Source organism: Phalacrocorax aristotelis, chromosome 5 (genome assembly GCF_949628215.1).
Source record: "Phalacrocorax aristotelis chromosome 5, bGulAri2.1, whole genome shotgun sequence".
NCBI lineage: Eukaryota > Metazoa > Chordata > Aves > Suliformes > Phalacrocoracidae > Phalacrocorax > Phalacrocorax aristotelis.
In genome coordinates, this window is record NC_134280.1 from 57,729,412 (window position 1) to 57,756,971 (window position 27,560).

General features: G+C 42.8%; 1 protein-coding gene across 9 annotated transcripts in view; it reads right to left on the bottom strand.

Annotated features, from left to right (window-relative positions):
* LMO1 (LIM domain only 1) overlaps positions 1 to 27,560 on the bottom strand; it is a 71,115-nt gene extending 43,555 nt beyond the window's left edge. The window contains exons 1-4 of one of the 9 annotated variants that reach the window (XM_075094749.1): positions 19,316 to 19,819; positions 16,453 to 16,935; positions 15,048 to 15,231; positions 13,818 to 13,919 (exon numbers count right to left, since the gene is read on the bottom strand). In XM_075094749.1, coding sequence (XP_074950850.1) covers positions 13,818 to 13,842 — 25 coding nt within the window. In that variant the 5' untranslated portion in view covers positions 13,843 to 13,919; positions 15,048 to 15,231; positions 16,453 to 16,935; positions 19,316 to 19,819. Of the gene's footprint in view, positions 1 to 13,817; positions 13,920 to 15,047; positions 15,232 to 16,452; positions 16,936 to 17,844; positions 18,110 to 18,665; positions 18,997 to 19,315; positions 19,820 to 21,897; positions 25,704 to 26,688; positions 26,767 to 27,472 lie in introns of those variants that run through there. The other 8 variants (XM_075094747.1, XM_075094746.1, XM_075094750.1 and 5 more) reach the window with 8 other exon arrangements.

Here is a 27,560-nt window from a genome sequence, read left to right on the forward strand (position 1 = left end):
AGTCAACACCAGCTGTTTCTCACATTAATGCACAATGCCTTTGAGCATCAATGCTCACATGAAACCAGGTTAAAAATCTTAGTGCTACTACCAATTCCTGGAAAAGGGGCAGTGATAATGATGCACCAAACTAATTTAATTGGGTCTTGGTTTTTTTCCCCATTCAGAAGAGCACTCTGCTGCCATTTCCACTACAAGCAATCCTATCCCATTAAGTTCAAGCCTACAAGACAGACCATGTGTAGGGGAAGAGAAGAAAAGATTATGCAAAACTTAGGAGCTGCACTTGGTGTAGAACAGCTGCAGCATTCAGTATCCCAAGTATGTTATATGAGAATTACGTTCCTCTCCCACCCTCCCCAAAGTATTTAATTCAGGTCATAAGGGGTAGAATGCATTCACCTTTGAGCTCCCATGCTGCAAACAACCATATTCATTCAGCTTTCCTATTTAACTAAATGGAGTTCACACATGCTACAGTATAAAGTTACCTCTTGCCATCTGAAAGCAGTCCAATCAATGCTATACACAGAGAGTAGCATTTGAATCAGCCTTAAGTTAATTCTTAGTCGTCGAAACTGTGACAGCATGCTGACCCTTTCAAGTCAACTGGGAGCAGGCAATCTTTGCAGAAGATCCTCAGGCCTTTAATCAGATTCTCAGTGGGTTTTAGAGAGATACTACAGCATCAGTTTGTAAACATCTCTCTAGTGAAAATAAAGATTACTCCTGACCTAGCCAATTACTCAGTCCCAGAGATATATCCTAGAGTTATAATTGAATGAACCATAGGGAAAGAAAATATATTTTAGGTAGGGGGTAGCAAACCCAAATCCCAACTTAGGATGCAGGCAGCACTGTATCCTGTGGAAAGATCAGATACAGAGAGAAATGCTTTGAAAAAAAGTCTGTTAAATCATCTAGTCCTTTCTCCTACCAGGACAAGATTGCTCTCTTGAGCACAGAGCCCTACTAAGATGATTGCAAATTATCGGCTGAAGCTCTTCCTGAAAAGCAGGTGCAATAGGGAAAGACCAAAGCATTATTTTGAGGAGACCCATAGTATCAGGTACTTGTTTGCCACATCACAGGGAATCTGGGGTGAGATGTCAGCTCCTGGTAGCATGGATATGCTGTAATATGAGTAACCAATGAGAAAGAAAATGTTGGAGAAAGAAGGCAGAGGACTTACACTCAGCACCGAGACTGTCAGAGACATTAAACAGTCTGTTGTTGCATTACTTTAAAACTGTGTTTTAGCATGTGGAGTCATTGCACTCCATTGTGGAGAGATATAATTACTGACTTTAAAAAAAAATCAAGTTATTTATTCTGGAGCTATTACCGACTAATGTGTAACAGACATCACCCAATGGGCTGTAAAGGCTCTAAGGGCCATTACAGCCTCACAGGTCAAGACCTATTTGAAGATTTTAAAGTCTGTGGATCACTGCTCTTAAGCTGAACAGCACAGGCAACACCTGCACGCCAACACACATGCAGAAAAGCTAGGGGAAACTTCTGGGAACAGCAGCTCCTTATGCATTTTCACACTTGGATCAAACCAAATCAGATCACTGAAAAGAAGTTCGGAACCTGCAGACATAGCAGTTGCCATTCCCAGCTAGGAGTTCACGCATAAGCTTGTAGCTTGTTGACACTATACCCTCCATGCTTCCTCATCCGGGCCCCCCGTCTACTTTACTTTCACAAAGAACTAAAAATCCCAGCCAAGTGACGGGTTTATAAAATTTTAATAGGAAAGAAAAAGGTATCCTCAGGCAGGATCTTATGTGCAGACTTTCACCATAAATGAATGTTCATGAAAATATGGGTTTTATATGGAAACACTGACAGAGCTTCATACACTGTGACATAAATGCCTCAGCATGGACTAATGACTGAGAGGGACCAGCAAGTCCCACCTCCTGCAGTCAGAGGCTATCATACCATTTCTTTCTCTAACCCAAACAATTCAGCTTCGTGCCTCTACTATTCTCTGGGGAAGGCTGATCTAGAGATCAACTCTTTTGAAGCCCAGAAGCTTTCAAGTTGCTAGCCTAGATATATTCAAGGCGTTTCCAACTACTTGTTCTAATGACAATAAAATATTTTGGGGCAAAAAGCCTGTTTTCTGTCCTCCCTGGTGTTTCCCCTCCCAGTGTCCTCATACAGGGCAGACCAGTCAGCCTTTATTTTGCAAAGGTAGGCAAGTTGAAGCATGGACACCTCTGTCTTCAAGAGCATCCTCTCTGCCCTATTTCCACATGGATTTACTGTCCCTGGGAATGAGTGATCTGCGGTTTACCCACGACAGACAAGGTCTATCAGTGCCCCTCTCCAGGATAATTAACAGTGATCATTACTAGCAGTTTCTTGTTCAATCCAGTCTAGGATCGCATTTGCCTTTTTCCAGCTACCTCATACCTCAGACCTTTTGAGGTCAACCACCACATGTTCATACCGCCCTTCCCCTCATCTTCTGCCATTTCCAACTGACGGTAATTCCTGCTTGAAGCTGGTCCAGCAATCCCAGCAGAGATCACCTGGGGCTCCTGGAGTCCTGTTCTTACCGTTGTGAGCTTCACACAGTAATGAAACCAAAGGGCAACAGAACAATACTTCAGTTCCCCTCCCATCAGCTACTTGCACTGCAAAACCTTTCAGTGACATTTTCATGAGATCAGGAAATTTGTACTTAGTGCTCACAGAATAGCATTCCCACCCTCTATATTAACAGGTAAGCTGAACAACAACTGTTTGAAAGCAGAATTCATGGCTTTGGCTTCAGGATCTAAACTACCACTTCTGAAAACAGTGATGCTTGAGGTTCATCCCCCCTCATCTCTCATGTTCGGAATAGAAGCATTATTTCTCATTCACAAAAAAAAAAAAAAAAAAAAGATGCCACAAGGAACAGTCTCATCGTGTTTAGACTTATTTCTTAAAGCAGCAGTAATCTAAGAACACTGCTCCATAGCTAAGGTATAACAAACCTGTACAGAGCTAAAGCAGCTTGTTATTTTTTGTCAGTCATTGGGTATGTACATGCACTTCTGCAAGTCAAAGTTTTGTTTTCAGAAAACCTGAAGCTTCTTAACTGCACAAGAAAGATGGGTAACCAGGGAGGGTACCTGCACAATGGACAAAACCAGTGGTTCGCTCAAGTGAGACGGAAACCTAAAGTGGCCAAGAGCCAGCTCCACCCAAAAACTCCTCATCTCTTCAGTATTTAATTGTCCGGCTCTTTAGCATACACAGACAAGGCAGATTAAAAAAAAAACAAAACAAAGAAACGGTGTGCAGGGTGGAAACACCATTACACAGTATTAAAATGTCAGAGGTTTAAGCTCTGTGTTGGTTTAGTCATAAGTTACCAACAACCACTGATGGCAGACATAAAGCTTCCCTTAAATTATTAAGCATAAAACAGCAGACTGTAATATTTTGCTAAACCAAAGTACAGACACAGACAAAGATGTCATTTCAATATTTGAAACCAGCAAGTTTAATTTAAAATAAGAGCAAACCAATAAGCTCAGAAAATAGCAATGTGTGAGAGGAAAATTACACTGCTAGAGAAAAAAGTGGAAGGACTTAAGAAATTTATAAAAGTAATCTCCAAGTGGAAATTAGAAATCAACCCCTAGAAACAGAATAACACAAAAGAAATATTACTGTCCACTTTCTAAATCAATATAACACTGCTACACGACAGAATTACCATGGTAACTCAAGTAAAAAGAATAAAGCAATTCTTATTATTTCAAAATAAAATCACAGCCTGAAGCCCAGCTTTTATTACAACTGCTGATAGATCGCTGGCTTGTATTTATCTGAAATATTGCTTTTCAATCAGCTATTTTATGAATGTACAAATTTCACTGAGCAGCCCACTTAGACTGAATGCTTAAAAACCCCCAAAAAGACTAGTCAATGAATCGATTATACATATGCATACTTTTTTTTTTTTTAAGGGAGACTTTTTTTTATTTTTTAACTCTACCTAAATTAAAGAAAGATAAGGGAACGAGCTAGAGTAAGTTAAAACCTTGTTTAGTCTGACCTCTCTAAATTCCAACTTAAATTCCCTGGAAAAAAAAAAAGTAATAAGAAAGAACAAAGAGGAATAACAACCTACCCTAAATACTGCAGTCCCTGCACAAGGACAGCGAATGTGTGTGCATCAGGGGGTGTGTGCAAACACACACATAAGAGACACATCTGTTCCCTCCTGATCAAAGGAAAAGAGAAAACGCTGTCTAAACACAAAGTTGCTCAAGGACGTTTTGACTTGCCCTGCTGGGTACTTCAGATATTTAAAGCATTGTTTTTACAGCTTGGAAAGTGCATCAAGCACAGGATACTTGTCTGCGTTGAAGCCACGCTAAAGGCAGAGCTCAGTCAAGTTCCCCCACGCCTCCACTGCTGGTGCCATCTTTTGAACACATTAGTGGAAGGAGAAAACCAGCAGGTTACCTTCTGCTCCCTCCCTCTGGATGTGCAAAAGAGCATCGATCAGGAACTGAAAGCAACAGCCCTCTTAAAATATCAGCTTCTCTGCCCCCACCCCTCCAGTCCCTCCTTCCTCTGGCCACAGCAAACACCCCTGGACCAGCTGAATACCGAGACAGTCACTAGATGTGGGGCAGAGCTTGATGGGACCTTGGAGCAATCGCATGGAGAACCAACACACCAGTGGCCTAAGAAGTTAAGGCACCACCTACCAAAAAAGGGTCACTAAGTAAGTGCCTGTAGACTGTCAGGATGTTTTGCAGCACAGCCTTAGCTCATTTTTCTGCTGCATGCATGAAATGGCAGAGGGGAATGCGACCGACACTTATATTCATGGCAGGAATTGGAAGGGATGTGACCGATGCTCATAATTATGGCAGGAAGATATTGGGAGGGGATCAACACAACTGCCCCAACAACAATCAAGGAGAACAACTGTTGCAATAGTGCTCTGTGCTTCCCAGGAATCCAGAAGTCGTTTCTCCCTTCTACGGAGCTCTGACCTCCAAACCTAGCATGAGGGAGCAAGTGAGGTGGGAAACAGGCCCAGCGCTGTGCTACAAGAGACGGCGTTGCAGATCCCACCTTCCTCTTCTGCTGGGCAGCGCAGCAAGGGCTGTGCAGAGAGAAAGCAGAGCTGAACAAATCTGGGACAACTTGCACAGAAGCCCACCCATGCCTTGGGGTGTCAGGCACATCCCCCCAGAGAGCATTCCCTGGAACTAAGGCCAGAGTAACTTGGGGTGCACAAATTCCTCAATACTGGCAAAATGCTTTGAGAGTTAAAAGCAGCAGCAATATGCCAAGTATCATAGCTGGAAGTAGAGACAAATGCTGCAACAAGAGCAATAAGCCACCTGCCAGCTGTCTTTTATATTAAAATATTTCAGTGTTCTTAGAGCTCCTTAATTTCCCATCTCGCTCCAAGTCCAGAGGAACTTTGTGGGTTGCTAGTTTTGCCATGCAGCAGTGACATTGCTCATTATTTTAAAAACAGATTTAGAAACTGTGATCACACTCAGCTCAATCTAAAAGTATGTGCTGTCTTTTAGTGTAATGTGGTCCTTTGCCATCTACTGCAAATGGGTTTTAAAAGCAATGGTGGAAACAATGTGTGCTTAATCTGAACGTGGACTGCAGAGAGGTCACACACTCAAATATCCTGTTTTATGTGGTATCTGGTTGTATTTTAAAACACTCTTTCTAGAGACTTCAAGCCAGCTGAGGTCACAAACAATCATATACAGATTAGAAAAGGGAAGGAGCTGGGGGGAACAAAGGGGAACCTTGTCTGACACACTGAAATAGGACACTCTAAATTGCACTTAGTATTTCCTTAAAAGAAAAAAATGGCGAAAGTAGTAAGCTTCAGTGAAACAGTAAATACAGGGGTGGTTAAAGAGTTTTTATTCAAATAAAGTCTTGCCCCAGGAGATGGAAGGAGATTCTTGAAATACGGAGATAGGATTTTACATGTGCTAAAAGCATCAGTGTGACACTTCTTGGAAAAAAAAAAGAGGGGTAAAATACCTTCGTTGTTATACACGACAAAATAGCAACTAAATGTTTGCTTTGATCCCAGCGCATAAAGGGTGAAGCTTTTAGGCAAGGAGCGGCAGGTGATCTCAGCTCTTCTGCAAGTCCTAATGCTCCTAAAAGCCACTCTTCCAGTTTCTGTAATTGGGCATCAGTAGTTAATGTAGTATTGACTGCATTACATGCTCCTGTGCATCCTCTCACTAATGCCAATTGCATCACCTTGTACATTTACCATATTGCTTAGCCAATAGCTGTTAAAAGCAATCCAAATCATGAATCATATAGGAAACTTTTAGCAAGACACGACATCCAAAGGAGACAATTTACAGTTGAGTTAATCTGGGTACATTAGCGAGACATGGATTCAGGAAGACAGACCAATTTATGTTACTTTAGTTTTACCCTTTATTGCTTTGTATAGGCAAATGAATGGAAGGGCATGGAGTAAAAACAGATATAAAGGAGTCCTTTTCAAAACAGATCTCCATTCTGTGCAGACAGGTCAAAGGGTTTGAGACTGATGCTTGGTTCGGGCTTTCATAACCGTAACAGGGTACTTACAGAAATCATTTTCCACAAAGGAGTATAAAGATAAATATATAATGATTCTGAATAATGTTCAATACCCACCCCCTCTGCGAGTACATTAGGCAGAAATCAGGCTGCTCAACAGTACCTAAGGCATGGCCTATCCACGAGTCACCTGCCATCAACAGTGCCAGGAAGAGGCTTTACACAAAGTCCTAACACGTCTGCTCATCAGCTCTTTCAGGTGGGAACCCAAGGCAGGAGTGTTCTGCAAAACACACCAAGGCTCAAGGGCTCAGGCCGGTCCTCCACCCGTAGATCTCTACCGTGTCACTTGTCAATAATACAGAAAGTACAACCCTCCCCTACGTACTCCACTCAAAGGGGCTGCATCTTTTTGAACGGTATACTCATCTCTCTGGAACAGAAGGAAACGATACAAGCAATAAAGAGGTATTGGTTAACTCACATCAGCTGCAAGGTAGAGCCAACCAGGGAACAAATTAGTAGCAAGCTCCCTCTGAGAAAGTACATTTTACAGAACAATTTCAGACCGGATGCTTGACCAAAAGATGCGTAGCAAATTGACATAGCACCTTTCTGCTCTTCTGATCAAGCTCGGTAGCGCTGGGAAAAATAGAGGAGACTGGGGAAAAAAACGACAGCTAGGAAGTGTGCTTGTTGCCTCATCTCTTCTAGGTAGCGAGTAATTTGCAATATTCTTGGAGGGGGAAGAAAAAAGAAAAAAAAAAAAAAAGAAGAGTGGGAAAGGAAATTTAGGGGAAGCAATGGCTCAACAGCCAAAAACTTTACAAAAGAAAAACTGAACTGCATCCTTAAATATTGGATTCCAAAATACTGGAAACTCTGGTGTTCTAAGCCTGGTTTAAAAAAGGATCATGATTCCCCTTTGAAAAGCTTCCAGAAGTCCCTTCGAAAGAGTTGCACATGGAGGGGAAAATGCCAAAATAAAACATTTTCACTAGCTGATCAATTTAAACAGCTGTGGTAAAGCTGCAGCCACTGGCACCATCATTAACAATTTAAAGCATGGCTGCTTTTGTCTTCCTTCCCAGTTACATTCTCATTATGCCTTTTTATTTATTAGAAACACAGTCCTCCAGAATACATTTCTATATCTCAGATCCATAATCAACTGAGTAGGAACATCTCTGGCTTCCACTCAAATGAATGTTTACATTGGTGAGAGGGTTAATTGTTCAATTCTGGTCCAAGTTCTCTGTAGTTCAGTCATGAATATGTAACAATCATCCACTTTTTCTTTAAGAAAAAACTTGAACTGTTGAAATCCATAGTTTAAAAATAAGGCAAATATTACTTTCACTGCCCAAATCACCCTTTCAGAGTTTGATTAGCACACAAGGAACTCTGAACACTGGCGTAAAGAATTCAGAAATGCTTGATGAAATTAAAGAACCCTCTAGATTTGGGCAACAGCGTCCATTATCTGCTTTCATGTGCAATGTATGAAGAAACTCGTTTGCAAGAACATTCCCTGGAAAGGAGTGTTGAGCATCTGTTTGCACAGATAGCACCCAACATCACGCTTGAAAACTTGGGCTCGGGAGTCACCCTGTTGGAGGACAGAGAAAACACGCACACGCACTTACACACTGAGAATTAAAAAAGAGTAGCTGCAGTGAATTGTTCCGAGACCATCCATAGGTTTAATTATGTTAATCTAATAGTGAACAACTTTCATTTTAAATCACCCTTCCCTCCGCCCCCAAGTCTTCAGTGAATAGGAGCTACATTCACTGAATAAATCATTCCCTGGCAACAGTTACGCACATTATTGGAGTTGGGGGCAGTGATTTCTATACGGTTTAAAACAGTGTCTATGTATTCTAAATGACGACAGTTCTGTCCAATTTTAAAAAGATATGGACCCATTAGAGTTTTATAGTTCAGCGTTTAGCAGCATCTGCAGTGCCTTTTTTATTCTTACACTGCAACACTTAATGCTTGATACCATTATTCTGATTTTGAACTGATTTAAAGTAAAATACCTTATTTGCCATAAACTTTCATATTCTTTACCTAAGTAAGACTCCTCACAGATGCAATCAGCCATAATGCTAAAAGAACAGTTTGCCTTTAGCAGAAATGTAATAGTTCATGCTAATGACAGCGAAGCAAAACTTTGAGCAGCGAGCACATTTGCAGAGAATAAAACCATCTCTAAACACAAAGCCCAAAAACCTTAAGAAAGCCTCCAAATGAAATCAATTAATCCTCCAACCATGATAAATTTCTTAACCATTTAAGAAACGTATTTCAGACTCTGCTGTGACCCTTTATCACCAGACCTAATGGATTACTTTATTAATAATGCACTGCTCTTAAAAGGAATTTTTTCGAAGATTCTACCATAAGAGAGCATTTTCCGAATGGCTATGACAAACAGGCTGACATGTTCACATCGTATCTATTAAAGATAATAAAATTTAACACTAACTCCAAAGAAGACAAATTATGTTCCGCTGCCAGGGTGTCAAGCGTCCTTTCTACTATATTAAACCAAAATTAGAGTAAACTGATTTCCAAGAACCAGCTGCTTCTTTTGCCCTATTACCCAAGCTAAAAAATGTTCCTGCACTGTTTTAATGCTTGTTATGTCAACCAGACAACTATCATATCTCACCAGCATCTGGGAATGAAGAACGATGACACCCTACACAGATGCCTACCCAGATCCTTCAGCTATCTAGTCTAAGCAAACACTAAGAACTATTTGATTGCCTGGCAGGAATACACCTATATGAAGTAGTTTGCTCCTATTAGGCCTGCTAACTCCTTTCACCCCTTCTTCCCATAAAATGAGTTTGCATTAAATAGAGAACTAGGTTATCGGTGCCACAGTAGCTTCTATTTCTTGAAAAGGTTTAGGCAATTACTTTACTATCTCACAGTACTCTCATGCCTCTCTATTTGTCATTTCCAGGAACAGGGACACCTCTAGGAAGACTACCTCTAGCTCCGCACTTGGTCAGCTTTGGAGAAACATTCAAATTTTTTTTTTTTTTTTGCCTTTCTGACCGAACCAAGTCTCATGGTTTATTCTGCTGCCAAATGTGCTCTGGCCTTATTCAGATTCCTGCTTTTACAGCCTTCTGCCTCCTCTTCATAAATACATTAATCCACTGCTGTACCTGAGTCACAAAAGGACAGTGTGTCATGAACTAAAGTCAGACCAAACCTCTGAAATTACACCAAGACCATGGGTGTCAAGATCAAGCCCTCAAAAAACCAACAGGCAACCCAAGTATATACAGGGTCTTTCGTGAACTGAACCAAACATTCTTTGAATAAGCTGATGTCTGGGAAGATGTGTAATGTTTCTTTACAACTGTGAAGTTAGACAATGATGGACCACAGAGAAGGTCCAAGGTAGAGGAGCATAGGAGACAAAAATAAAAACAAAAAAAAAAAAAGGAGAAAAAAATAAGGCAGCTGCAGGAATATTAGGCATCAGAAAAATTCGGTTCCATGTCATGCGAGGAAAATGCCACCCCACCACTTCCCCTCCTCCATCTTTGCATGACTCGTCAACAGCTGTATCTGAGAAAGGTATGTTAAAAAGAAAACAAAAGACATCAGCAGCACATAGAACAGCTCTTCTTCCTATATGGCACTATTCCATATTAGGCTTCTGTACAACCTGGACGTGCCTTATTGTGTGTATAATGATTTTTATCAACAGAAGCAGATTGCGAGGATCTATCTTGCTGGAGGTAGATCTCTCTCCATATCCGTAGACCTACCTATAAGTACGCCTGTATGTCAGCTGGCATACTCATTTGTGAAGTCAGCCCACAGCTCTGCTGTCCTGGCTAGGGCATGGTGGCACCATTCCTGTAAATGCCATTATACAATCAATTTCACTGCTTTTCTAATTCCAAATGCTGCTTTTCTTTCCTTCTGTGCAGGGTAAGATGGGCTCTTACACAACAGGGAACACAACTGCTGCTATTAATCCAGTTTCAGATTACCTAATATTCATTGGCCTAAATACCTCCCATCAACCTAAGACCCATTCTCCAACCCCGGTGCACACAACCACTGAGTATCTGTATTTTTCATTTTTGAAGAAACTATGGATTTTTTTTTAAATAAACCCAATGTTTGTATACAGATACATGTTTAATGGAGTCCTCCAATATATTATTTACTTGGCCTACGCTTGCAATCTATTTAATCAGAGTTCTGCTTGAAAACACAAAGGATCCATGATTTGGGGTGCTACTGTCTATGCAAACATTGGGATGAACACACAGCTGATACGTGTTTTTACAAGTGCACACACACTCAATAATGCGGTTGAGGGATACTATATCTAGTTAACACAGTACAAGTTAGCTAAAAGGAAACTTTCACCCCACACGCACATAACAAAGAGCCATGATTTCTATTAGTGCATTTCATACCATACGTGCTGATTACCAGGCTGTGCTTCATTGTTAGCAGAGATTACAGCTGGGATAAGCTGCAGCTTTTTCCTAATTGCTATTATGATGATTGAATTTTTGTTTTGTGTCAAGCTTTATTCACACATTATACTCCAAAATTTGATCCCTCCATGATGCATTATTGATTCCATGCAGGCAATCATCCTGCCGCCAACGTGAAGAATTAATTTGGGCTATTCTACTTGATTTGCATTGCTCCATCATAGCAGAACATAGTTCTATAGGGAAACAAAATGAAAATGAAGATTTAACAAAATATGGAAAATGCTGCTGTCCTTTAAAAGAGATGCGTCCTACAGAGGGGGAAAAAAAACCAAACAAAAAAACCCCAAATGCGGCACAACACGTGTGGTCCAGAAAGAAATAAGGTCAATCAGCCAAATTCATCTTAGTCAGAGGAAGCTTACAAGACTAGCCTTATGCCTCTAATAAAGTAAACTAGCTTGCTTCGACTTATATTGCCAAAGAAAACAACTGAACACCTCTGAGCGCGACACTGCTTCAAAGCCTTTGAAATTCTGTTAGCTTCATTTGTTTTCCCAGCATAAGCAATACTCAACCACTTAGCGTGTCTTTTATCCACAGTCCAGTCAACTGCAAAGCTGATCTAGAAGATGTGTAACAGATGCTTCACATCTACTTCTTTTTTTCAAAGTTCTACTGTGTTAACAAAGAAACTTATGAGATCTCAACAGAAATAAATCCCAATGTTTTATTTTTCTTTCATTTAACAAGATTATGTTACAGTTTTAGGATACCAACTTATTTAGCACAGAATAATTTCAGAAGGGCAAGGCAAATTATACAGAGGCACTTACCCCACATTGGTCAACTCTCAGTCAAAATTTGATCAAATCTGCATACAAGAGGGCACTGATAATGACACATTTCTGTGTGGTCTCATACGTTAAAGGTGCAAAATCTTTGTGGAAAGTCTGTTCACATTTTTTTCATTGTCCCAAGTGCTTCATATCAGAACGAAACAAAACCTCACATCCCATCCCAGAAACCAGATTACAATTCTATGCACATGAGTAGACCAGATTGATAATTTTAGAAATCAAACTTATAATGAGATAAAGACCTCAAAATGCTAGATTAAAATACTGGGTAGGATTCCTCCCTCCCTTTTTTGGCAGATGAGGAGGGGAAAGAGAGAAGAGAAACTTCAGCAGAATACCTTTGGTTAAAAGTGAGCATCATCCATTATTTACAATAGTCAAGCGTTCTTTCCTAATGATTCTCCAGTACAGTATTAATTCTGTTTTAAAATACCAGAAGACAGACATGGGTTTGGGAACAAAAATCATATCACTCCAACTTACTAGCATTGGGCAGCTTTCAGTATAATTCACAATACATGATTAGCACCAATCTGACACAGGAAAGCAACTGACTTTGAATTACAAGTTATTATTCCCATAAATATTTTAAAAAGCAATACATATATTCAAGTAAAATCAATGCTACTGCCAAAATGCTCAACTTCCAGTTTCTCCAAGTTCATTGACTCCCTGTGAAAAGCTGTTTCCTGTCTACACCCTTGCAAATATTCAGTAATTTCTTCTATTTCCAAATGACAACCGCCTATGACTTTTTTAACGCTTGAAGAGGTTTCTGAAAAAAAATTGAAAAGATCAGAGAATCCAGCAACACACCCATTACACGGCACACTACATCCATTTATAAAGGTGAAATGAAACAATGAGATACTAGCTACAACTGCGCGTTAAAAGTTAAGGTGTAGTTCCCACTTTCAATACACAAAGTGCCGCCAAGGCGGAGGTCTTTGGCAAGAGGCAGCGCCATCGACAGAAGTCCATCTGGATGGCTACAGACGCGTTCTGCTCTGTCTTTGCTCTCAGTGTACAAGCTACACGGGAAGACCTAAGCAACAAAACAACCTTAGAAAAATCTCATTAAAAAGTTGTGATTAAACTTACCACATTCGTCCTAGAAACTATTGGTGACTGAGAAGTTAAGTTGCATGCCCTGGTAGGCAACGTGCAAAAGAAGGCATCAAGTCATTCAAACTACTAGCTTAACACTGTCTGTTATTCTTTACATTAATTTGTACCTCTCAGTCATCCTTGACAAGGACTAGTCAGCTTTAAAAAAATAAGTATATGTGAAGTCCTAAAGTAAGTGAAGCTCCCTTTCAGCTTCATTCATTAAATTACTTCCCAAATGAACCTCCACTTTTGCCATTTAGAGAAGGGAGTAAATTCTTAGGATAAGCCAATGCTTTTTTGCTAGAGCAGCTTATTAGCTTGTTGTCATTATGTTTATAGCTATGAAGAAAAGCTGCGAGAAATAGATATTAAAGGCGCACATTAGAGACCCAAATGACATGCAATGGAAAGGAAAGAAAATCTCAAAATTAGATTTACAATAAAAGCTGTTAAAATAAACAGGCTAAAATGGATATATTAGAGTAACCTGTAGAAGGAAAAAATCTAAATAGATATAAAAAAAACAAAATCAAGCTTTAACTGCTATGTCCTTCAGCAAATAGAGCCTGGGGTAAACCCTTCTTGACTGGTTCTATCATGCCAGAGAAGAGATTAAAAAAATAAAAAAATAAAAAGCAAGCATGCTTTTACCAACACAAGAGGAAAATATCAGAAGCTGAAAGCAGAGCACTCTGATACGCACAGCGCGCATCTGTTTCAAAACTATTTATTTCTACGTTAGCAGCACACAGAAGACACTAAGCACAGGTTTACACAATCTCAGCCCACCTACCGTCCTCCTTGTCCAGCACCATCATCTCCGCAATCAAGATAAGTCCGGGGACAGATGCTTCTTCTCCAGCAGCGTCCGCTCAGGGGAGAAGAGAGCAAGTCTCTGGGAACACAAATGAGCTACGGTACAGCTGATCGTCCTTTAGCAGCAAGTGAGCTCTAATTACCCAGTTGTCCAGCTTTTAACCTAGATTGCACTCAGTTAGAATTACACTCAGAAATAAAGCACTTTGCAGATATAAAAGCAGTCTCACCTACTTTTGTGCCTCAGAATTGCAAGGAACTAAAACTGCAATTTAGCAAGAAGGGGGATCAGAGCTGTTTCTTTGGTTCTCACCTTCTAAATGGCTCAATTTACACAGTATAATCTATTTTAATGTAATTGCATTTGATAGCTCATAACCCTGGCTGTCGCAACTACACAGCTTTCAACCTTATAAAGTGTTTTCCCTTTGGATTTAAGCTGAATCTAAATCTAAAATTATACTCGGAGAGGGTAGAATACCTAAGCCGGGCTACTGCTGCCTCTGTCTCTCAATTTGCGAGCTTTGCACACTTGCTATTGAATAAATGCACATATTTCCCAGGGACCCCTCTCATTCTCCTGTCAGGGTTTCCTGGCAAACCGCAGCCTTCCCAGCTCAGCAGCACCACCTGCAGCCCGGCCCCGGCCCCTCGCCGCGCAGGTACCGCCAGCCCCGGCTGCTCCTTGCCGGGGACCGAGCACGGCAAAGCCCAGGAACGCAGCTTCACCGGCTGCATCTCAAACCAGCGCTGTTCTCTCTCGGTTTAAAAACGCGTTGGTCCAAAGCAGGGGTGTTATTGCAGATTTGCTCCCCTAAGAGCAGGGAATTTGTTCGAAACCAGCCAGTAGCTTCTGGCAGGTCAGAGACTCGGAACTCTCCACAGCGGATGCCAGCGACCCGGGCTGCGTTACACCAGCCCGGCTGCTCACTGCTAGATTTCACACATCTGCTGTGACCTATAACTTGATACTAATTTTCTCTACAAACATTTTGGGTTTGTTTTCACATGTATGTATTAGTTCCAGGGAATACTCTGGAGAATATAGCTCCATTTTCACTAGGTCGACATTAAAATGAATTTAACAAATCAAATGCGGTTACAAACCCTTACAGGTTTGCTCCGCCTTTCAGAGATGCCATCAATGCCCAAATATAAAGTGACAAGTTTGGGGCCCACATCTTTTATCCTTCCTCTTGCAACTCACAATCCTTATTCAGAGAAGTCATCTGTTGTCTCCGATGGTGCTCGTAAGGACTGCGGGATCGGACGCTTCGCTACCAAGATCAACAGCACCAGTTCACTCATCTCAGTCTTTTAATCCGGGACAACATTTCATTCCTGCTGTAATGATGCTTCTTCCTCCCCTTTACAACTGATACAACGGTACTCTAAAAAGCATGATAGCGGGCTCAAGTTATATAGCCTTAATACCAATTTTTAATTAGATTCCTTATCCCCAGCTGAAGTGGCTTTTCCTTCCCCCTTCATTCAGAATACTTAATCCTAACAGTCCTTGAGCATATTTGATGTTAAATGTATCATTTTACATTGGCCCTTTTTCTTCTAGTACTTCAAACAATTCCTGTTTCCTAGTGATACTAGTTTGCAACTGTTGAGTATCTATTTTAGCGTAAGAGTGCGGCCACTGTAAATAATCATTTTAAGAAGTATCACAAGCTAAAAAGGAGGACTTTATCCCAAAGATTAAAGTCTAATACTTAAAAGTGTCAGTGCAAAAAGTAACAAAAACACAGGCTTTATAATTTGAGGTATTTTAATACTTCTAATATACTATTGGCCTCCATTAGAAAATGGTGAACTCCAAAAATGCTCTGTCTTTCTGTTTGCGTACTTTTCAATCCTACCACCTTCTAAAAGGACACACCCCAAAATATATGATATACTTAAGCTTACACTATTTGGTAATTACAAGAAAGGCAGGTTTCTGATAAAAATGAAGTTAGCCATTGTCTATCACAGCTGACTTCTGTGGCAGAGCAAACTAGCAGACATAATGCCCTTGAAAAAAATACGCAGTACCGGATCAATGTACGTTTTATTCCTTTACTGCTTCAGCATGTCACAGAGGCTGGATTACTCCCTTCGCAAACGGGTATTTTTAAACGCTTTATCTGCTTACTCATTTCACACACCAACAACAAAAAAAGTTTTCTAACCCCCAACACATTCGTACAGCAATTAAAATCTACTACAGTTAACACAATCTGTTGGAATTAATCATGATACCTGATGTCAGTTTACTTTTTAAGCAGAAATCTGGCCTTTGTGATCAAAACATTTATGTATTTGAGAAGTATCTTAACTCTCATTATCTTGAAATTTATAAATGCGCTGCATGGTGTGTAGGTTGGCTTGCCCACAGCAAATTCAGCAGTGATTTGCACAGTAGAACTGACTAAAATGCAAGCCTTGAAGTTTCTCACTCCCAACCTTTCTCTCTTTTCCCCGTCTCTCTTCTCTCACTTCCTAACATTTGTTTCAGAAAAATACTTGCCAAGTTCCACTGTAAAACGGTATTTTCTAATATCAAGTCATGTTGCATCAGTCAAGTTATATTATGTCACTTCAAACACACAAAATTATGTTACCTCCCTGACATAACTTGACGTGATGCCATAACACATCAAGTCAAAAACCATTATTATTGTTGTTATTTTTTCAGTCTGCCCCTTCATCCTCAATGATATCTGTAAAGACCACAGAAAAGTATTATTGCATCTCTGTTACTTCTCTCAGCACCATGGGGCGTGTTTGCCAAGGAAGCTTTTCACTCAAAGCCATATAGCAGTTATTAGACTTCACGGGTGATACTGGTTTCACACTAGGGCTAGCACATGCCCCTAAGGCACCGCTACAGCCCCAGCTCGGGGGCTGGAAGTGTGCGCGGCTGCCTCTCATGCCATGGGCCAGCTTGCCAAGTAGCCTTCAGGGATGCAAAAGCACATTGCAACCTCTACCTACTAGGCGATGCACCAGGACTGCTGGGGGGGCGGGGAAGGAGCACGACGGTTCTGAAATCCTGTCTTCTCCACACAGTAATATCTAGGAACACCCCCACTGCTGGCCGAGGCCTGAAAAGAAGAAAACTCCTCAAAAAAAGCTCTGAAAACAACCCAAAACCCAACCAAACAACAACAACAACAACAACAAAAAAAAACCACAAAAAAAAACCAAACACCCCACATGGCAAAGCCTCTTAAAATCCAGGGGAGAACTGCATACTAGGCAGAATGCTAGGATTTTTAGATGGTAGAAATCAGACTGGCCTCTGGGGGTGGGTGGGTGGGTGGGGGGAAGAAGAGAAAGGAAAAAAAAAAAGAGCCGTTTACAGGAGTAAAACAGACCCATTTTTTTAAACAACCTCATTCAAGCCTGATTTCAAAAGGAATTGGTTTAGTTAGCAAAAGCTTCCATTTGTAACCTATGCAGGTCCACCATCCCCTTTTAACATTCACAGATGAGCGGGCAAGTGGAGCCCATTTGAATCAGGCAGAAAGAAACGTACAAAGGTAAAATAACCTCTTCATAAAGAGAGTTTCTTGTCTCAATCTCACCTCGTCCCCAATTTCTCCTGCACACTTTTAAAAGTGAGTATAATTTCTCCTCAAGCATAACTACTCCATCAACAGCACAGGAGATTCCCAGGCATTACCGCAGTTTGTTCCTCTGATCTCCACATCCCTCTCATCAGGGGTTTGTTTCCTACTTTACTCCTTTTTAAGTGCACCCTGCACTAATTTCCTCTTTACCTCTACCATTGCCACCATTATTCCCTTTTATACAGCCACTCATGAGATCTCCTGGAAGGAGACTGTTGAGAACTGTCTGGATAATCAATGGTTCTGGTTTCATTTCCTTACACCACCATCACGCCGGCCTGAGCTCCTCGTGTTTAATGAGTACGTCTGCAGCACTTGAAAGAACCCAAATACCCCTATTAGGAAACCCTCTTCAGATCTCAGTTTTTCTTCCCAGCTCACCTGTGCCTCTCGGTTCTGCGACAGAGGCAGCATCCTGCTGTTAGCCTGTCAATCACATTGAAACAGATACAGGTTGGCAGGCACCCTCTGACAGAGAGTCACTGGGATTAAGACATCACCCAGTTACTGTTGTTATTAAAGGGTATTAATGGAGATGTTAAAAGCCTTTCCTCCCTTTTCCTCCAACAGCGGAGCAATATTCAGGGGAATCTCGCAATGCACGTCAGCCCCGAAAGTGAGGTCAGAAACACAAACCTTGCTCCACATATGTACACCAGTAAGAAATCACCCTTGCTTAGTTCCTGTCATTACTTAGCCCTTTTACCTTTGTGCGCAGAGGGTGAGGGTCGAGAAAAGTCTACTGTTATCTAACTGGCCAGCGAGAGATAAGTTCATTCCCTCTTCTCCAACACAAGCGCTTTTGACTGGAGCATTAGAGACCCCATTAATAACACCACCTCAGTTTACTTCAGGGGGCTTCAAGAAACTGGAGGAAGAAAAGACGCTGGGAGAGGGATTCTCGGCCCAGAGGCATGTGACGAGCTCGCAGCAAGCTCCCTCCCCACGCACCTCGCCGGGGCAGGGAGCACGTAACCTTCCAGCTGCCAGCGCTTCGGCCCCCTCCCACACGGCCGGATCGCACAAGCCAGCCCGCGATCTCTCTTCGTGCCCCATCTGGCTCTGCGGTGTCGGGGCAGGCACCCTCTTACCTTTCGGAAGCAGGAACTCCAGATCAAAAGAAAAGGGGGGGGGGGGGGGGGGAGGGAAAAGAGGTAGAGTAATAGGAGAAAAGCCAGCAAAGGAAAGCGTCTCCCACTTGCCTCTGTAGCCTGGTATCCACTTTTCCGAGTTAAAGCCCCCCGCCAGCCCGACAGAGAGACATTTTATGGCAATTTACGCAATCCCGTAAGGCAGCGCCGACCGCAATGGGAGCGCGGGCGGCTTTTCGGCACGCCACTGCCTCGGATGCCGCCGGAGTTGCCCCGGTGGTGACAGGCGCGAAGGCCACCGGAGCCGATGGCGGGCCCGGTGACAGGGCTGCGGGCGGCAGGCGCTTCCCCGCTGGCCGCAGCACTCGCCGGGGCGAGCCGCCGCCGGTGGCCCCAGCGCGGTCGCCGCCGGCTCGGTACGCCCGGGCGGAGAGACCCCGCACCGCCCGGCCTTGAAGCCGCGGCGGGGGGCGGCGGCCCTTGGCGGGGGAGCGGCCCCGGTTGGGGGGGGGCACTGTCCCGGGCGCGCTGGCCGGGCCCCGGGACCCCTTTGTGAGGCGGCGGGTGGGAGGCTCGGCTACCCGCGGCACCGGCGCGGCGATGCGGGACAGGCCGGGCAGCAGCGCCCCCGGCGCGGGGCAGCTCCCTCCCTCCGTCCCTCCACCGGTCTGTCCGTCCGTCCCTCCCCGCCCGCCGCCTCCCGCGGCCGGGCCGCCCGGGCAGAGCTGGCGGCGGGGCCCCGCGCCCCCGCTCTCACCTACCGTCCTCCTTGTCCAGCACCATTGTCCCGGGCGCCGAGGGCGGCCGCCGCCGCCGCTCCGGCTCCTTGGGGCGCTCCCCCTCCAGCCGCCGCCGCCGCGGCTCCGGGGGAGGCGAGGCGAGGCGAGGCGCGGGGCCGGGCGCGGGGCGCTGCCGAGGCGGGGGGCAGCGGCGCGGCCGCCCCGGGACGCGACTTCGGAGCGGGGCTGCAGAGGGCTACGGTCGCGCTGGGCGCCGGAGAGCTGGAGCTGGGCTGGTGCACCAGCCGCCTCGCCCCCGGCCCCGCCGCCGCAGCGCGGGTGCCAGTTTAGATATTAAAAAAGGTGGGGGGGAAGAGGAAAAAAACGATAAGGGAGGAACGATATCGGGGGCTGGTTCCCCAGCGCCGTCCTTTCCCGACCCGCGCTGTCAAAAACTGTCTTAATGTAATCGCGTGTGATAGCTCGCAACCTCTCCCCCCTTTGCTGTTGCTACTGCAAGAGCTTTCCAGGCTTCTAAAGTGCTTTTCTCTTGATTTCACTCTAAATCTAAAATTATATTCAAAGGAAGGGGGGGTGGGAGGGAGGAAAGATGTGAACCTATCACTGAAAGCAAAAGCACTTGCCGCCTGCCTCTCTCACTCGCTCTCTCTCTCAATTTATGTGCTTTGCACTCTCTCCTGCTGCTGAATAAATGCACACATTTCCCAGGGACCCTCAGATTCCCCTGTTAATTAAATCAATTCATTATGCTCAGATCTGATTAGCAGCCCCTTCCCCCCCTCTTTGAATCAATTATTCAATACACAAACATAATTGCCTGTGCCAGAGGTGTCTAAGTATTAGCTTATTTAACTCCAAGGACACTAATTACCCCTAGGGCAAGGGAACTTTTCTCATTAATTCTGACAAAACACAAAAGCACAGTTAAAGTGTGTGTGTATATACGTGTGTGAGAGAGAAAATGGGGGAGCGTATAACCGTATAACACTCTTAACACACGTGTTACCGTATAAATAAACTCAATTTTCTTTCTACCTTGGCATTAGATTATTACATCTCCCCTTCGCTAAACTTGTCCCGTCCACCCCTTTTTTCTTTCAAAGTAAGGAACAGATCGGCATTGCAATGGTTGCAGTTCTGGAGCGAAACCGCTTGCAACCAAATCGAAAAAGAAAAAAAACGTTCACAGGACTGACAGGGAGCAAAGCAGAATTTGTAAATAGTTGTGTTTACCAAACCAGAAAACTCTGTGGCAGACAATCTTCTGTACTTTAAAAACCTGTGAAAGAAGTGGCCCTCAGAAGCAGCAGGTAAGATGATACATAATCTAGTATGTACTGGGAACAGTTCTGAATTGTTTACCATTTGAATTAATGTCAGTGCCCACTATTAATGTACTTGCTTCCTACATTTACCATAATGGGCTTGATTTCCATTAGCTGCAGCTGGAGCGCTAAAAAGAGCCTAGGCAAGACTGATGCAAACTGAGATCGACCATCGCTGTAGTATCTGAGAGACATGACTTCTGACTTGCGTGTTACCCAAATTTTACCTCTGTGTGAACCTCCTTTAAATAAAAAAAAAAAAAGTGTAAGAAAAAAGTAGTAATTGATTCCCCCAAATTAGGTTTTTACTTTCTAAAGATCTTTTTTGTTCATGTCCTCAACGTGCGCAGAAGTATTGAAGATTTTCTTTTTGTTTCCTTAGGAAATGCATGAGCTGATCCATTAATCCATTTGGCTTTTTATATCAGGAAACTAATATTAGCTCAGCTTATCTGTTACCTTTTATTTAGGTCCCCCATGTTGCCTTTTTTTTTGGACTTTTGTCCAGGCTGGTTCCCCTTGAGGGGAGACAGCCAATTTTTGGTAGATTTCAGGTGAGAAAATGCTGTGCATCATCTCACAGGAACCATTCCCTCCCCAATTCCCCATCCTCATATTCACCCATGTCAAGACAGCCATGATTAAACTTGCTTGTTTGGCAACTCTGCTCACTCTAAGGCACACCTTGTATTCATCGCTTAAAGCCAAGGGGGGGAAGAAACACCACAAACACCTCCTCTTCTCCCCCCCACAAAAAAAAACAACACAACAAAACAAAAAACAAGCCCTAGATAAGCTTGCCTGGCAACAAACTTACTGAGCTGCATTCATTTTTTGAAAGCATAAATGTGGCTGGGAACAGAAAGTTGTGTTTCATTAGTGCAGTATGTTTTTCTGTGAGTACACACATATATGGATAAAAATGCCTTCAGCTTCGTAACACAACCAACCCTGTTAATTCTCTGGTCTTTAATTTCCACTGTACGCTGTATGGCACATACGGCACCCACAGGAACTTGGTCCATCTAACTTGATGAATCTTTTTTTTTTTTTCTGAAAGAACACAGCAGCACTGAAAAAATACTGACCCTGGAGAACATCATGCATTGACTCATTTCTGAGTGTATTTTTGGTCCTTGAGAGTATTCCTTGTCTCGCTGTGGCCAAGGAGACTTTTGGGTGCAAAGCCAGAATCTCAGGATCTTACTATGCAACTCTTGAGCCGTAATTCTGAGTTTGCTACAGGGGCGATGCAGTTTTACCTAAACACAGACTTACCGAGCAGCAGGCATTTGTCTGCATGCACTGAAGCTTGGGAGGCCAAGGGTAGAACGGGAGGAAACTGAGGAAACAGATGTTGACTTTGGTATCGTTCTTAAGAAGTGATGTTCACACTTGAGCTGAGAGAGATGTGGTCACTGGAGATGAAAAAGAAAGAGGTGGAGTGAAAAAGCAAGAGAGAAATTTGCATGTGTGTGCGCATAAGGGAGCATCACACAAGGGGAGACAAATAATGCAAAAAAGTACAAACCCCAAAACATTCCATTCCCAAACGCATATCCTGCAGTTTGAACAGTCTGCTGTAATCCTACCGTTACAGTTATGGTGATTTTTAGGTTTACAGCTTTAATAAGACGAAGGGCTGAACCCCAGTGTAAAGGTCCCCACTTTAGGTAAATGACTTTTTTACAGTGTGATGAAGCACTGTTCTGCATGGTTTTCAATTATATCTGTTCAGCGAGTCATTTCAGAGAAATGAGCAAGTTTCAGTAATTTTTGAGCCTCCTTCACCCAGTAGATTGGAAATCTCATACAAAGATTTTTACCATGCTTATTTTTTAGCACCTTAACACTACAGAGGAACAGCTAGATCAGTCCTTTGGAAAGCGCTTATGTATGTATTGGGTGCCGTAACGAGTGACTGGGAAAACTTGACATAGATCAGTGGCAGAACTGGGAATAAGCCTCAGTTCACCGACCTTCCATTCTCTGGAACAAAACGCTAAAGCAGCTCGCTGCCAGAGGAGGACCAGACAACACCATCGCTGAGGTGCCCGTCGATCATTAATGTGCACTGTTATTCACTCAGTTATGGTACCTTACACATGCCCTGCATAGGCAGTACTGAGAAGTCATCATGCTCAATACTGCAGAAACTGCAGATAAAAGAGAACAGCTGTGCTTCGCCTGGGAAAGCTTCTGGTCTAATACTAATTCCCGGTACGGGAGGGAAGAGGCACACCGGGATAAAAACACCTATGTGCTGCAGTAAGGCCTAGGGCTCAGACCACTGGGTCTAACTTGAGGACCTTGCTCACTAGCTGCTCTAACTTTTCTTTTGCTAGTCTTGAGCACAAGCAAGAGAAAATGAAGTTTCTTAAGAATGACATGCCGTACTTATTAAATTGCAAAGGAAGTCTGCAATATACTTAAGTCAAGCCTTTAGCAGACCCGTGAGGTTTCATATTATCCTATGCTTGAATGAGGCAGATGACTGGAGCAAAAACCAGCTAATGACATAAAAGCATTCTTCTACTTTCAGTCTCTCTTAATTAAGGAGTTGGTTAATGTTTCAGTGTTGGGAATTAAAAGCTTCATCAGTGAGGTTAATATGTTTTTTTTATTTTATCTTTCAGCTGACAGGAGAAAAAAAATCAAAACAAAAAAGAAAAAAGAAGGTGATTAAGTCACGTGCCAGTCAGAATCCCACAGCAAAGACAGCGTCAGGCCACACGCAAGACCACCACCACTGAACGTGGTGAATTTAGCAGCTATTTCCAAAGTCAGATTTCTGAGCAGATGAGACTTTTGTCTGCCAGTTTAGACACATGGGTTTTATTTCTTGAATTCACACAAATAACCAAGACAATTTGCACAGCTCTATACTAGATTAGCTACAAAAGATCTCGATGTTATTACCCATTTCAGAATCACTTGCACCTACCTTGCTAGTGTCAGAAGAGAGTGACCATGGGCCTGACCTTTTACAGCAATTCAGCAGTCCCGTAAAGGAGAAAAATCACAAGTGCTCTGAAAAGTTATGTTCACACAGAACATGGGCTGCAGTTCAAAAGACCACTTAAATACATACCTGAAATCTACAGACTGCAATTATTTCTAAACTCCTGCTTGATCTACTTAACTTCTCTGCCTATATGTTGTAAAAAATAAATCGCTCAATTCTGTGACTATGTTTTGTGTGAAATGAATGTTAAATATTTTTGTAAATATAGGCTTTTTTTAAAAAAAAGAAAGTGTGTTAAAACATAGCATTTCCTTTGATAGAAGAAAAATGGCAAAGCTTCAAAAATACTACCTCTAGAGAATGAGTTCTTTACCACTGTGATATAAGGCTGGCACTTTAAGCCATTAGGCTTTACAATCTGTAATGACTTTTTAGAGAAATTTACAGCGCATGAATTAGTTATTCAAAAGTTTTGCTGCTGCTCTCCACAACACAAAGTTAAAAAGAAAAATTTTTTTTCAAAAATAAAAAGTAGCAAGACCTAAATTCTTGGTCTGCTTCTTGTTTCATAAGATGTTTTATGGGCAGATTCTACCTCCCCAGAACAGCTCAGCTGCCATTAACTCCATAAAGTTTCTTTCTACAGGAGAAACTGGCATCAGAATGGTTTTGTGACTAGGTATAAACTAGTGGAGGATCAGGTTGGGTTTGGCACACTGCAGATTCATCAGCGTCTCCTCAGTACCTAAATAGCTGGGGAGAAGGGCAGGTCTAAGGCAGAGGAATCTACGACACAAGTGAATGGCTTTAGAGGAGGCCTAGACTAGGAGCTGGGACAGGCTGACCCACCCTGACCTCCAGGGGAAGTGTACTTAGAGGAGATACACCTTCTCCAGGAGAAGCCTCCTTTCTCTTTCTACTTCTTGAAACTTTCCCAGGTTCAAGTGAGATGTGTTCTTCCACTCATATGGTCGATCAGTTCTCAACAGTGATGTAAAATTTCAATTCACACTGAAGCTGAGCAAAAGTTCAGGTGTGCACCTTTATCCCAACCTCTCTGAATAAGTCAACACATGGACTCGGACTCTGCCATCTCTTCACACAGCAGAGTTCCCGAGTCCCTTAAAGCAAGTAGGAAAAAATAATTAAAAAACAAAACAATACAAAACCAACCAACCAACCAGGAAAAAAAACCCCAAACCTTATGAGTAAATTCTGGTGACAGAGTTTCTATAATGTCTCTCACTTCCATCTGGACCAATAATTGACTTTTCTGTATATCCTCTGCTTCAAATTTCATTGCTACTGCAATGTTTTCCTGCAGATAGTCCTGCCTTTTATTCCTTACCTCGGTGGGTGCGGTAGGCAGACCTGAAAGACAAATCTGGCATCCACACATCTGCCTCAGTTGTTTCATGGAGGAATCCAGAGAGACAGTGTCTCGTTCTGGAGTGACACATGGAGCTCTTGGGCTTGTTGCCACATCCACTGTTCTGATCAGGGCTTATTGCTCCCAGCTTAATGTCAAGCAGAGACTAATCAAATGTGAGATGGGTGAACAGAGGCAGAGCCATGGAGCTGGCTCTTCGTAATCTGTTACTATTGATTCTTCTTTATACTACAGCAGTGTACATGGGTCCCAGTCACAGAGCCAGACCATAACATATTGTCCAAAAATCTCAATGTCTTTCTTCAATAAGATATTTTCTTTCCTCACTGTCTTGCTGCTGAAGAGACCAGGCAGAACTGACACAGAATAGCCGGCGATGGAAGTACGTGAATTGAAAAGGTAAAATGCAATGTCAGGCTCACATTGCTTTGTAATGACAATATCCTAGGATGCTGCCAGTGTCCCCCGTGTTTTGTGGCTCCCACTGACTCTACTTGGCACGGGTGACTTTTGCCAGGTCTTCGTAGTGTCATTCTAACAATATATCATCTAAAAACATTGATTCCGAAGGAAAATGGCTGCTGGCACAATAGCAGTAGGTGCATACAAAGGATATGGCATGGCTGCTGAAGACACAAGGGAGGAATTCCAGCTATTCCCATGTCATACAGCCAGAGAAGGTCTGTTGCACTGGACTATGCTTTGCACATGATTTCATCAGCATCCAGTCTGTGTGAGAGGAGAAAACACATCCACAAACCAGAGATATGAATATTTTACTTTTTTTTTAATAAACCCGTCCTGTCAAATTACAAGATTTCTTTCTCAATCCAAAGACAGAAACAAGTTCAATGAAAATGAAAGTTACTGAAGATCATCTGATAAAAGCAGGCAGGTGGAGGTTCTAATGAAGGCATACACTATAGTGCACATCTTGCCAATGTTTCTTAATGAATAATACGTGCACTCAGATGAGAATAATATTGATTAAGGTCTGCAGGGAAAGTTCTCTAGGAAAAAAATTTATTCTAGGAGCAGGGTTCTTTTTGGAAGATTTTGATCTTCTCCTGTTGCAACCTTTCTCCTCCCCTCTTTGTGCTACCCAAAGCAACTGACAGCCAAAAAATGAAAAGCCTGCCCTGCATCTAATGTATCTATCAGATCCAGAAATAAATTTATATACCGGTACAAAGAATGGCTGCACCATTCTCCTTAGCTGGTAGAGGGCACAGCAGTGTGTAATTAGGACTGGATTACTTTCCTCAGAACTGGAGCAGAGAGCAGATGTCATGCATTAATTTTGGCATTTGATTCCACACACTTTCTCTGCCATGTTTGCAAAAACAATTTGCCTTCCTATCTTGGATCTTGCCTTGCGTTTACCCTCAGGTTGCTGTAATGCAAACAAAAAGCTACCAGTGGCAATATGAAAGTGCATGTAGAAGGACAGACCCATACAGAGCGGGTAGAGTTTATGATTTAATTCCTAACATAAAAGATCAAGTTATTCTTCTGTTTATATTGATTAGATTAATTTGGCCAGTATGTTCTACTAGACGCCAGCTCAGACACAAGAGGTCATGACATTATAATGCATTTGTTAACGTAAGCCAACAATAAAGATACACCTTCTTCCAAATTGTTACCAGCCACTATCTGTAGTACATATGAGAGATGCCTGTCCCTTCTCAAACATAGCCAAGCTTTTCTTCACCTGTTTTTCCACAGAGAGGACTTCAGATTTGATTTTGCTCCAGTTCAACGTTTCATATACAGAATCCTTCCAGAGGGCCTACAACAAAATTTCATGCTGTTAGAAATATTGGACCCAATTCTAAGCTGCAGCCAGCTTGCATTTGATAGCCGCTTTATGGCTGCAGCTGGGTTCTGGAGGTTTCTTAGGAGTAAAAGATGATCTGCTTTAATTTAGGAGCATCCAGAGGAGCACAGAATAACCATAACATACCAGGCAGCATGCAACCCAGCAGAGTGATGCTGACAAACTCTAGCATCATATTGATGCAACCCAAGGAGAATACGCACTGAAACTCTGCTGCAGTGGTATGTTTGGCTTCAAGACACACCATTTGCTTTACTTAGTGATGGAGGATGCACATCAGACCTAGACCTGTAACGCCTGTAATACCAGCAACACACCTGTAACACCCATTTGCAGGTGGTAACACCTGTTCATATTGTGCAGGGTGTTACCTGCACAGACGCTTTGACAAGAGCACCAAACTCCTCCATCCACACCTATGTAAACCCACCTCTAATGCCTCTCTTCTCTTGTGATGCCAACCACTGGGGAGCATGTGTGACTGCAGTAGCAGGGTCACAGCTGAAGGACTGGAAGATTTTGTGCTTATAGACCACCGAGTCCATTCTCCATGAAAAACGGTCCCTTTTTTTGCCTACTCCCTGTACACAACAGTGGCAATTCCCCTAGTCCTAAAGAAGGGCTATGTGTTGGATATCGTAACAAAATGGCAAATTACCTTAGCAAATTAGGAAAAGACTACTGAAATCAGATGGGCAGGTTCACATTCTTCTGGTCCATCAGCAAATGACAGAAGTGCAAGAACT